Raw genomic sequence first — 12901 nt, forward strand, 5'->3', positions numbered from 1 at the left:
CCACGAAGATCATTTGACTCTCATCCTGGAGAACGTGATTCAGGATTAGTCCTCTGACCCGTCAGCATACATCCCATAATACATGTTTCTATGCAAAGCTTCTCCTATCAAGCTAATGCACGAGTATGTTGGCTTAGTGACACACAGCTTTATTTACATATATAATAGTTCTGTATGTTACCTAACTCTGCCACCAAACATATGAATCTGACTGCAGCTCAACTCAGCTCCACCAAAAGTGGAGCTCTGTCTCCCTCTAGTAGGTCATTTGCACTGCAGACTAATAGACCTGCAGTTAATAATTGCATTCAGGAGTAAAGTTGTAAAACGTTGAATTTTACAAAAACCTAAGTAGTATTAGGAAATAATTTTATTAAAATTAATATTTCTTTTATTTCCTCCATTGAATCTCATATTATATTTTGGGCTGGTGTCCAGATTGCAGGACAGCATTTAAATCATTACATATGTTAAGTGGTGGAGCATGACGATGAACGCTAACGTTTATTTCTAACGGGGTGTAAATCTGCTTTTCTGCCTGTTCTCCCCTGAGCCACAACAGGTGCTGCTCTGAGAGTGGAAACGAGATGCTGCTTTTACGTGCCACGAGAAAATTGGACATTACCAAATTGAGCAACAACACAAAAACCGTTAAGCGACTAAAGATTTGTGACGTCTTAGATTTTGCTTATAGAAACATTTAAAATAACTATTTTCTATTTTTGATTTTTTTAACCTTAATAAATTTTATTATGGCTCTTTGTGGTCGTTTTACTTAAATATTTTGTCTGTTCTGTGTCCTTTTAGTTATTTGTGTTTGACTTTATTTTCCTTTTACTTATTTCATGTGCCTGTGTGTTTATTTGTGATACGTTCCCATACTGTTATTTTATTTTTACCTCTAGGTGTTTTTTAAACTTTGGTTTTGTTCGTATTTACATAACAGTCAGCTCTATGGGTGTCTGGATGGACTAGAGCTTTTATGGACTAGACCTCTTTTCACTCTTATTAGTAATAGTAATAGTATTATACCTCTATACTCTACATTTTCGTTGCTATACAAACTGTGGATCAGACTTGCAAGTTTCAATTTGCGTTCGAGCGCCGTCATGCTGCTCAGCACGACAGCGCACGTTGGCGTGGGCGAGGGTCCGTGAACGCACCGTCAGACTGGTGCGTGCGCTGTGCTGACGAGCCGTTGCTTGTGGAAACAGCTGGTGGTTTCTGTCAGAGAGCGTTTCGGGCTCAGCGACGGCGTTAGCGGCCGATAAAAGTTCTCGCTAGGCTGCGAAGTGCCCGAGGGCGCTCGGACTCGGGTCTCCGCCGCCGTCCCCGCAGACGCCGGCGCGTGACGTCCCGTGAACGCCACTTTACCGGGCTGTTAATTAAGCGCCTAGCTTGTTAGCGGCGGACAGCGGCTAACTCCTGCTAGCTTTGCAGCCGGTCCCATAGGAACCGGCCGCCAGCGCCCTTATAGTTGAGTCCAGACGACGACACCATGACTCACGTCCATTATAAATTCTCCTCCAAACTCAGCTACGACACGGTGCTGTTCGACGGGCCGCACATCACGCTGAGGGACCTGAAGAGGCAGATCATGGGCAGGGAGAGGCTCCGCGCCGGGGACTGCGACCTGCAGATCACCAACGCGCAGAGCAAAGAAGGTAAATAAAAGAAGCACACGTCGGAGGCGATGACGGCCCGAGTTCTTGCGTAGTGAGTTCTGGCCGGTAAAAAGGAGGAGGCACGTGGTTCGTGTTTGACAGCCGTCCGCCCCGGGGGTCGTGGGGGTGTTGCGTCACCTTGTTCAGTTTGTCATGGGTCCAGAAAAGTCCCGTCGGGACAAAGGGTTCTAATGAATGGGCCGCATTCCTGCTGCCTGATTCTTTTATGGGCGCAGCCCGGCGGCGGTGCCCGCATGTGCGGGAAATGCGGGATAAAAATAGCCGACAAGAGCGTGGCTCAGCCTTGACCCGCGTGAAGCGATAAGTTGTGCGTCACGTGCGCAAAGACAATTCAGCTTGTTGGACTTTTTTGTACTAATTTCCTTCTGACATTCTGGGGGATTCTATTGTGTAAGTGTGACAGTCATGCTTCATTTTCCTGAGCTGAAAGTTGCAACCTGGTCTCCTGCTTTTATTTCAGCTTTTCCACAGGTTACATTTCAGGATATTTCCATACAACACAGGACGTTCTCTGAGCTTAAACCCTGGAAAAATAAAAATAAAGTAATCTAAAGTTTAGTTCAAGTTCAGGGGAGACAGAGTCAGACTCCAAAACACAATAAATTAAATGTGGTCAAAGCCTATTTTCAAGTAAAGGGGACTTTATAGGAGTAACAGTACTTAATGATGATTATCATTTCAGTGTGTCAGCATCCTGCAGATAACGTTTAGATGAAAATAACACACCCACTGCATAAACACACACACACACACAAGTCACACATTAAGTCAGTCTGAGAAGCCAAGAAGGTAAAACCAGATTTATTCATGTTTGTCAGTAACATGTTGTGTCATGCAGCCCGTTGTTCAGCTCTTCCTGTTTTACTTCTTTTAGCTCAGAAATGTTTAAAAAGGTATAGAGAGGAAAATGGTACAAAACAATAAATTCTTTAATCCTTACGTGGGTAAAACCTACATCTCCCCTCAGAGTACACAGATGATGAAGGTCTCATCCCAAAAGGCTCCTCCGTCATCGTCAGGAGGATCCCAGTTTGTGGAGGAAAGTCCAGCTCCAACACCAAGACCAAAAACATGTACGTTGTATTTTAAGTTAGTCCTTTTGATAAATATTATATTAATTCTCATCACCTTTGTTGTTCCTGCCATTAGAAGAACTCCCCCACGTCGCCTTGTGTTGACCTTTAGTGATGCAGTGTCACACTTAAATAACCCAGACCAGAATTAAGGTTAAAAGCATTTTATGTAGAACACCGTTTCTCAGCATAAACAGCAGCCTCAGTATGTTTGGTGTTGTTTTAGTGGGTTTAATGCACGGGAAGCAGGACAGACTGAAAGATTCAGCTGCCTCCATTGTTTCCAGAGCGTTTAAACTGTCCCCGGCAGCCCGGGTTTGAAACCGTTTCCTTTTGTGTTTCAGTGAGAGCTCAGCCGTCTCGTTTCACCACACTTACGGAGCCGCCAAAGCAGTAAGACGCACACCGCTCACATAGCTTTAGTTTAAAATGTCCTTCCTGACATTTTGAGCTACATCTTCCTGCTGCAAAAGAGAGTGTTTCATGCTTTAATTGGTTTTATGAAGCAAGAAGGTGTCTGAAAGCCTCACTTTGCTTTGTTGCATTTCCTGCTTGAAGGTCATTTATTAGTTATTAGTGACATTAATTGTCACATGTATTTGCATTTGCACATGAATGCAAACGAAAGCGAAAACAGACATGAAGCAGACACGGGACTGGGTTTAGCCACTGGTTTCCTCTATTTCCTTTCTGACAAAGGTCTCCTAGATGTAAATTTAACCAGTGACACCAGTCAGGATGTCGTATTTTATCTGCGGGTGGTGACAGCAGCTCGGGCGGGTCAGACATTATCGCTCCGGCCAGCTATTCGCAGCTGATAAACCCAACTGTTGTTAATGATTTTTTCAGCGATGACATAATATCAGGACGTCTGTGGTTAAGCCAAGCAGGGTTTGTAGTCTTTCAGGTTTTTTTGTTGGCATCTCTTTAAATGCTGCAGTGAGAAAGTGTGCACTGACCTGATTTTCTCTCTGATTTCTCACTAGGAGAAGTTTCTGCCCCTCTTCTTAGCACTTTGAGTCTGTTGGACTACACAAACATTTGTGTGTGTGTGCGTGTGTTCGATATTTCTACCAATAAAGTTGTTTGTATGAAACTGTCTTATGTATTGATTGTCTTTGACCTTCCTGTCACCTTTTTTTAAACATAAGGTGTCAAAGTATTTGACTAGTTCCTATGTCTATAACCTGATGGGCCGTAAGTATCCTGTAATGCAAAGTGTTACACTTTACTAAAGCCAGGCAGGAAAACTGGTGATGCTCATTGAAATACACTTACTTACTTTCTGTTCTGTGTGTTTCGGTCTGTACTGCTGTGTTATCCTATACCTAAAAATCTCTCCCAACCTTAAACATCAAAGCCAGACCTGGACCTTCTGACTTTATTGTATATTTCGGAACAGGAGGTGAAAAATACTTCCTCCTTGTGTTATGAATTGAGTCAATGTCATCCTGATTCATTCAAAGGTCAGAGGATGTGAATCAAATGATGCTTTTGCTCTGGGTCACTGTGACAACATTGTGGCAACCCGTTTGTCTTCACTCTGTTTGAAGTGTCGTCAGTATTTGTGAGCATAGAGTTGTCGTCATATTCCCTGACATGTATTCCTGAGGATCTTGTGAAACTGATTGTGTGTAATCCTAACAGATGGACGAGCAGAGTTCTTCCAGAGCCCTGCCCTTTTTGGCCAAGGTAAACGTTCGCCTGTTTTTCCATGTTTAGCCTGGGTAACGGGGTCCGTGTGAATGGGGCTCTGCTCCTCGTAGCTTCCCTAAGAGCAGCTGCCTGTGTGTGCATTCAGATGGCCAACCTGGCTGAAGCAGATGTGTCGGAGGAGGATAAGATCAGGCTAATGCTCAATCAGTCCACCTACGATGCCATGAAGTGAGTCACGTGCCCATTTTAAGCTTAGACTTAGTTCCATGGACTTTATTTTTCTATATTTCTTTTTATGTGTCTATAGTTACAACAAGAGGTTTGGTGCTGTCCTTCCTCCAAACTACACCTGCTACCGCTGTGGAAATGCTGGGCACCACATCAGGAGCTGCCCCGCCAGTGGGGTACGAGTTGCACCGCGTCAAATGGGGCTAATTTTAGCCTGTGTCCAGACAGTGTGTTTAATGTGTGTGTGTTTATCAGCAGGACAAGAATTATGAGGCCCCTGTGAGGATAAGGAAGAGCACCGGCATCCCGCGCTCCTTCATGGTGGAGGTGGACGACCCCAGTATGAAGGGAGCCATGCTGACCAACACTGGGCGCTACGCCATTCCTGCCATAGATGCGTGAGTCACACGGTGCTCGTTTGTGCGTGTGTTGTGCTTTCTGCGGGTTGGATGAGACGATCAATGCCACTGATAAGTACAAAGCAGGTATAAGGGCAGGCGGCATTACAGGGGGAGCAGCCACTGTTAGAGTCACGTCACATCCGTGTGCCTGCAGAGAAGCGTACGCCATCGGGAAGAAGGAGAAGCCGCCGTTCGTCCCGCAGGAGAAGCCGGCGTCGGAGGCCGAGGAGGACCCTGTGCCCGACGAGCTGCTGTGCCTCATCTGCCGCGACCTGCTGAGCGATGCCGTGGTCATACCCTGCTGTGGAAACAGCTACTGCGACGACTGTGAGTGTCAGTCGCAGCCGCAGGATAAACTAGCTTCAAGACTGAACCCCCTTCACATCCTGTTGTGTGTTTCAGCCTCTCTGGTCGTTGGAGACTTATGCTTTGCTGTGACTAGACTGTAGTTTAAATACATGGTTATTGTGAATGAACCAAATTGCAGCTTCTAAATCGTTTCCACGTTTCCATAAAAATTATCTTATGAACGTTAATAGATGAGTCCAACCAAGCGTTGATCATTTTTCTCGCTTGCTTTGTGTTTCCCAGGTATTCGCACGGCTTTACTGGATTCAGAGGAACACGTCTGCCCCACCTGTAGCCAGTCAGACGTCTCTCCTGACACTCTGATAGCCAATAAATTCTTACGACAGGTGAACGGCCTAATTCATCTAATCTGGGTTCATGTTACGCATTCGCAGGTCTTAAGTGTTCATTAGTATTGGGTTGAATCTGATTTTACCTTTAGTGTTCTCTCGCTCTCTTTCTTTCTTCATACAGGCTGTTAACAATTTCAAGAAAGAGCGAGGTTACACCAATACCTTGACGAGGAGGTGTGGTGCCGCCCAGTCCCAAAATCTAACCACTAGATCGAGCCCTGTCACCACCCCGCCTCCTCTTACAGGGCAGAGACAGCCTCAGAAGCCTCTCCAGCCAACCTCCAGTCAGCAGGTAAACCGCTAAACCTCTAAATGACGTGTTTCACCTGTCCTGTTAATCTCTGACTCTAGAGCAAACACAATAATTATTATTGTCTCCTCTTTTATCGGCCTCTGAGCTCTGCGGTTGTCTCTCTCCAGCTCCAGCCACGTGCTGCAGACCCACCACCGCTGCCTGAGGCTCCTCCTGCAGCGACGGGCCTGGCCTCTGCTTGCAGCACACCTGGCCCCTCCATCCAGCCTGAGCAAAGTGGTCCGGAGAGCCACGATAAGTGTGTCCACACAGAGTCATGTCACATCAATAAGTCACAGTGTAGTCAGAAGATTTTTCTAAAGTGCATCAAAATATTGGCTGCAGTCACAGCGTATTTTTCCTGAGAAAACTATCAAATAATGAGACTGGTGTTGTTTTCTGTTTGATCAGGAAGCCTGAGGAGGAGACTGACGATGACTCTGTTGTTGCTCCATCTGTGCTGGCGTCAAACAAAGAGCCGTCTCCTGCGCCGTCGCAGCAGATACCAGTGGTAAATACACACCCAGACGCTCACACACATTAACTGTGCAGCACTGTTTGTGTGACGTGTGTGACGTCTGTGCCTGCTCAGGTTAGCCACACAGCGGCGGCGGAGCAGCCCGAGACCATCTGTGTGAAACAGCAACCCTCCTCCTGCTTAAGTGAGAGGCTTAGCTTTACCTCTTTGTGTCTTCATCATGTTTTTCCTTTTATTCATGTGTATTATATGTAGAAAATGGTGACACCCTTTCATTCTGAATCCAAAGGTGCAGCACCCAGCCCCTGTGGGCCGCCGACCTCCTGGGACAGGTCCGTGAAGTGTCTTCTCTGGTTTACACCATCATAATAAACCCATGTCCTGATGCCATCTTCCTGTCTCCCCCTCAGCTCCTCCTTCTCCTCCTCAGCGCATCCCAGCAGAGGCTGGACTGAAACCCAGCAGCTTAATTCAGCCACGACGACTCCTCTCTTTCCCTCCCCCATGTTCCTCTCCCCTCAGCAGTCTCATCCCAGTTTCCCTCTTGGATACCAGCCAACCACATCCCTCTGGCCAGTCCCAAGCCCCCACGGCACCCCCATCCCCTCCCTCTGCTCCTCCATGTCAACATCCTCCATTCCTTCTCTCACCTCCTCCACCTCCACGCCCTTTATCCCTTCCCTCATCCCCGATGAGTGGTACAGACATCAGAGAAAGAAGAATGAAAGGTATATTGAAAATCAGCTCACTATATCCATGATGAGGTTTCTACAGTCTCTTTTTAAAAGGTTCCTGCCTCAGTGTTATAGTAGCCTAGCTATTATAGGTTTTATTCATTATCAACTTACATACTACTATTATTTTATCCTTGACTATAGATATATGATTTTACACAAGAAAAGCATGTCAATAAATAAGACCAGCTGTTATCATATTTTATATATAATATTTATTATTTTTTATTATTTATATTAATATATACAGTATAGGAAGAAGCATTATTGGCAATTTAACAGTTGCGTTTGGACAGGACACAGGAAATTCTAGATCTCACTCAGTTCTCTTCTTGGCCGCCTCACAGAGGAACGTCCTACAGGGATTCCACCTCTCGATCGAAGTCTTACAAGTCCAAGTCGTCTCGATCCTACTCCAACTCTTCAAGCAGGTCCAGATCCCGTTCGCGGTCCAGATCGAAGAGCAGATCCAGGTATTTTACAAATGAGGACAGTGGTGGTGATTGTACATTAAAACGTTAGTGACATAAAACAGGAGACTTATTATTTCTGTCCTTGTTGTTTCCAGACACCAGTCGCCTTATTCCCGTCACAGAAGCCTGCACACCCGCTCTCATGCCTTCAGCTCCTATAGTTATGGTTACAAATGCTCACGTTCCCCCACTCCATCATCATCGTCTTCTCCCCGAGTGAGCCACTCTTCCAGGTCCAAGTCACCATCAGATCACCAAAGGAAGCGCCACCACAGCCGTCACCAGAACAAGAAGTCATCTTCAAGCAGATACGGCTCCAGAAGGAGAGGGGAACGGTCCGTGAGGGAAGCGGGGAGCTCAGAAGCCACTTTAGTCAGTCCTCTGTCTGCTCCGAGAGGGAGCCAGTCCTCCAGCCTGGATCTGGAGAGAGAGCGCTACCTGCAGTGGAAGAAGGACTACAAAGAGTGGTGTGAGAAATATTTCAGCAGCTACGTCGGCCACTTCCACCAGCTGCCTCTTCCCCTGCTCAACCTCCCTCCTCCTCCTCCTCAGTGGGAGGACGCAACAAGACCTGAGAGCAGCTCACGTGCCAAGCCAGACTCTGACGGAAGATGCCCCACTCCGCAGGACGGCCACTCCCCCTCACTGCGATCGTCCAGCGCCAGCCGATCTCCTCCATCACACTCACTAAGCGACAGCCGCTCCACGGCCTCTCAGTCGTTCAGTGACAGCTCTTCTCCGTCTCACACTTCCAGCAACAGCCGCTCTCCTCCCTTACGCTCTTTCAGTGACAGTCTCTCCACACCATCTGAAGACAGGGCTCAGATGGGCCACTCACCAGCGCCCAAGGGCACTGAGGAAGTTAACCTGCAATATATAAATAAGGGAGACAAAAAGGTGAATGTAAAAAATCTGGAGGGTCTCGGCTCACTTAAACATGACCGAAGGAGGACAAAGAGCCACAAGGACGGAAGAGAGGGCAAGAGTGTGAGCGTAACACGTGATGAGTGGCTACGCGACACTGGACCAAATGCCTGCAAGGACACAGGATTTGCAGCACAAGATAAAGAAACTATCAGTGGTGTTGTGAGGTCAGTGCAGCCTTGCCCCAAATCCAATAAATATTTGGATGCACACCATGAAAGAGAAAGCAGAGACAGAAGATGGAGAACAGGCAAACGTCCCGACTCCAGGCAAGATGAGGACCGACGACGCAAAGGAAAGCACAGCAAAGAGAGAGCCCGGAGGGAGGCAGACCAGCACAGGAGCCGTGAGCGTGGCAGAAGTGCTGCAACCAAACCAGAGAAGAGTAGAAGAAGGAAAGGAGAGGAAGCGCAAAGAAATAAAGCTCATTGCAAGAGCGTGTCCCCAAACCCAGCGGAGAGAAACAAGCCAAACAATGACAAGAAAGATCCTCAAAAGCAAACTCTGAAAGAGAGTCAGATCTGGGAGGACGGGATGAAAGTGGCACCGCAGAAGAAGAAGATCAACATCAACATCAACCTCAACCTGGACGGCAAAAGGAAGGAATTTGATTCACTGAGTGCTACAGAAAAACCAAATGAGGGAAGTGAAATGACTGGTAATGGAGGCGAGGGGGAAGGTGACGCAGATAAGGAAGACGTGGCTGAAACGAGCAAAACCTGGGAGAAAGGCACGTTCAGGGAGGTGAAGGTGTGGGAGGAGGAACAAAAAGGAGAGGGCTTTGACTTATGGCACTGTGGCCTGAGAGGAGGAGTGGAGGAGGAGGAGGAAGGAGGGAGACACAGGTCCAAGGCTAGCAAAGAAGAGGAGGAGGTGACCAGAGATGAGGAAATGAGCAAGATGTGGAACGAAGGTCACGAGATCGCAGATTTGATCCAAAACACCCAGAAGGAGCAGGCAGACGGGGAAGACATGTTCAACACAAACAGAGAAACGGCACTGGATGAGTTAAACACACACACAAAGCAAGAAGCGACGCAGGGAGACGATCCGAAGATGTCCGAGGAGCAGAGGAGGCTTCAGAGGCCAGAAGCTGCAGTGGGCGATGGCAGGTCAGAGCGTTGCAGTAATGTGCATGTACAGTAATTGAGTGCAGGTCTGCAACAATCAGTCTGAGAGTAGAGGTGTGTGTGTTTGTGTGTGTGTGCGCAGTATCTGTGAGCATCACCAGGAAATGAGAAACTCTCTGGAGGAGAACCCCCGAGAGACAGACCCAGGAAGGGAGGATGCGCCCGTGCACGTGAAGGTGAGGGAGCTTTTCAGACGTGTGCACGAGTTGCATCATGTTGTGGCAATACAAGCACCACTGCCTGCTTTTCCTGTGTGTTGTGTGCATAATCGAACAAAAATCACATTTAGTCTCTTTCCCCGTCTCAGGTTCCTCTCTCCAGGTGGGATAAAGCATCCGACGAAGCGGAGCAAGACAAGTCAGAGGAGACTGCACAAGATGCTGTTGCTGTGTCTGTGCCTCCACCATCAGTGGCAGCAGCCAAGCAGGAGACTGAAGAGAAGAGATGGAGGTCAGTGGACTCGGAGAGAGACAGGGACCGACAGATGCCCAGAAGGCCGCACAGCGATGCCAGTCATGGTATAAATAGAGTGCTGGCGCCCTCTAGTGGCAGTTACAAAACTGACAGTACCATGTGTACAGACGGAGAGAGGAAAAGAAGGATGGAGAGGGACAGAGAGACAGGAAGGGAGGGTGAGAGATCACGAGAGAGACGTAAAGAGAGCAGACGACCCAAAGACAGGAGGAGGGAGGAAGAGAGGGGGAGAGACCACAAGAGGGATCCTCCTGCCTCTGGTTCCTCGTCCTCAGCATCACGTGACGCGGAGAGGAGAGAGTGGCAGCGTGGAGGCGGCCAAGGCAGCGAGAGGAAATACCTCCATCCCAAAGACAGAAGTTCAGTCAGCACAGCCGTGGACGTGCCTGATAGAAACGCCTCCAAAGCACAGAGCAACGCGGGTAATTCTACCAATATGTGGGTGGGAGAGAGCGCGTGGCAGCAGAGGGGGGGGCTGCAGGAGGAGGAGGGGTCCAGCAGCCGCAGCAGCTACAGCTGTTCATCAGCGAGCATGGAGGACGAGAGCAGGAAGCCCCGAAAGGAGAGGAGGGCAGCTGTGGCAGAACATCTGGAGGAGCAGGAGCTGCTTAGACACAGGAAGCCAAAGAAGAACGCAGAGGGAGAAGACAGGAGCGGAGCCGAGGTGGAAGGTGGAGGGGGCGACGGGGCGGACGCACCAGGCGTCCCTGGTTTCCATGGATGAAAAACCTACTTGAATGTTTCTTTCTTTGTCAAAAAGTGCCTGGATTTATTTAGGTTTCTCTCCAGTGATACTGTGTGGATCATATTATTTCATGTCTCCTTTAAAACGAATCCAAAGTGAACGTAAACAAAGCACTTTTTATTAGCTGTGAGGAAATGAATGTGAATGAAACACGGTGAATCATTTGTAGTTGGATGGATTTGCACACACTCGCTCAGGACTGTTGGAAGTTATGGTTCATATCTACTGAACCTGCGGTTCCCATGGATTAAACCAGTGAGTAGTTTGATTTGCCTCACGCTGGACCAGATCACGGCGCTTGGGATTAATTTAAAATTATTACTGTGAATATTTATGATTTGAAGCTTTGTTTTATTTTATTTTATTTAATGCATCATTTCCAACATCTACTGGATGGATGAAGAGTTTACCTGAGCAAAATTTAGTTTTTCCTGTGATGAAGGAATAAAAAAAATCCATAAAATGTGGAACATTTGTCTGTGTATTTCTTTCTTAGTAGTAGTATTTTTTTAATATTGTTTAAAGAAAAAGTATGAGAGAAGAAACACATGTTGTCCTGAACATTGTTACCAGTCACAGGCCTTTAATAATTATGTCCTGTACCAGAATATATAAACAGACAATATTTAAGATTGTGTAATTTCGAAAAATATATAATGCCTTTAAAAATTCACTATAGGTGAATTTTTACTTTAGACAATATCAACTTTGTTAGAAATATTTTTTAAGTTTATATCCAACATTCTTGATACTAAGTAAAACATGAATTAAAAGATGGAACAAATATTCCTCACCTCCATCTTAGTTGTTCTTGTGCTTGTTGTCGTCTCACGCCTCCGTCTGCAGACACCAGACCCAACATCCAGGCTGAAACCAGCAACAGTCCTGCAGTGCATCAATTATTCTAGTTTGAATCTGTGATTCTGCTTTAAAACACGCTTTCACAGTAACAAAGACATCAAAGCAAGCTGACGCACAAACAAAGACGCGCTCACACATTGTTTTCGGACAGACTGGCAGCTGTTCGCCGCGTTGGGGTTTCTGTTTGTGCAGTAGGTGGGAAGTTGTTAGGATGAATACCAAAGACGTGCTCAATATGCCGGCGGTCTGCCTCAGCTTGGGTTAGCGTGTGCGTGTGTGTGTGTGTGTGTGTGTGTGTGTGTGTGGGGGGTGATGGTTGAACTGCATCCAGGTTTTTCTTGCTTCATTAAATGGATACAAGGTGCGGCAGCGGTCCAGCTTCTCTGTCTCTTCTGTGCTTTGTCTTTGTGACCACAGTCTCTTGATACGGAGCCAAGGCCTGCTGGGACGGAGCAGAGGGAACCTGCTTGGTCTGGGATGCCCGACTTGGCCTGGCTCCAGGCTTTGATGGAGGAACAGCTGACTTGCTTCTGATGCTCGGCTCTCGCTCCGTTCCCTCGCGGGCTCTGATTCCTGCCGCGTCTGCGCTTCCTTCTCACGTTTGGCTTGGAACCATTTTACTCCGTGTGTTTTAACAGCAGTGGGGATGGATGCAGGCTGTGAATGGACATGGCAAAGGCTCTCTCACACACACACACACACACACACTCACACACACACACATCATACATCAGAGTACTGTATGAAAGTAGCGTACTTCATCATCTTACAGTGAAGTTATTTCACGTTTAGGTTTCTCGCCCCCTGGTGGTGAGTAGCGGTACAACACGTCTATATCAGGCCACAGTTACTGGTTTTCCTGACCTTCAAGAGGAGTTTTATTGTGAAGAGGCAAAACCAGTAATTGTGCAGTGTCTTTGTGCAGCTAAGGTTCATTGCATGTGTTTGTTAAAGTGGTGTTCATCTTCTTTCTCAGACCCCTCTCTCTCGTCGTCTGTTCTTCTGTTTAATGAAGTGCCAGGAAGAAAGGCTTGTGTGAAAGGAGG

The 12901-nt window shown here is 47.2% G+C and overlaps 1 protein-coding gene and 1 long non-coding RNA gene across 2 annotated transcripts; one reads left to right on the top strand and one right to left on the bottom strand.

Moving 5' to 3' along the window:
- The first annotated feature begins 812 nt into the window (after nucleotides 1–812).
- On the top strand, nucleotides 813–11464 carry rbbp6 (retinoblastoma binding protein 6). Its single transcript, XM_029159682.3, has 19 exons — nucleotides 813–1664; nucleotides 2653–2758; nucleotides 3103–3151; nucleotides 4406–4450; nucleotides 4560–4642; nucleotides 4722–4818; nucleotides 4901–5040; nucleotides 5198–5370; nucleotides 5635–5738; nucleotides 5866–6036; nucleotides 6165–6295; nucleotides 6448–6547; nucleotides 6629–6698; nucleotides 6804–6846; nucleotides 6925–7242; nucleotides 7596–7721; nucleotides 7817–9757; nucleotides 9858–9951; nucleotides 10083–11464. The coding sequence occupies exons 1-19, from the start codon at nucleotides 1499–1501 to the stop codon at nucleotides 10971–10973; spliced, it is 4848 nt and encodes a 1615-aa protein (XP_029015515.1). The 5' UTR covers nucleotides 813–1498; the 3' UTR covers nucleotides 10974–11464.
- LOC129604508 (uncharacterized) lies at nucleotides 8450–12411 on the bottom strand. The gene is made up of 3 exons (XR_008695436.1): nucleotides 11990–12411; nucleotides 11789–11879; nucleotides 8450–8588 (listed from the first exon to the last, which is right to left on the bottom strand). It is a non-coding gene; the product is annotated as an uncharacterized LOC129604508 (long non-coding RNA).
- Nucleotides 12412–12901: the final 490 nt, after the last annotated feature.

This window comes from Betta splendens, chromosome 8 (assembly GCF_900634795.4).
Source record: "Betta splendens chromosome 8, fBetSpl5.4, whole genome shotgun sequence".
Taxonomy (NCBI): Eukaryota; Metazoa; Chordata; class Actinopteri; order Anabantiformes; family Osphronemidae; genus Betta; species Betta splendens.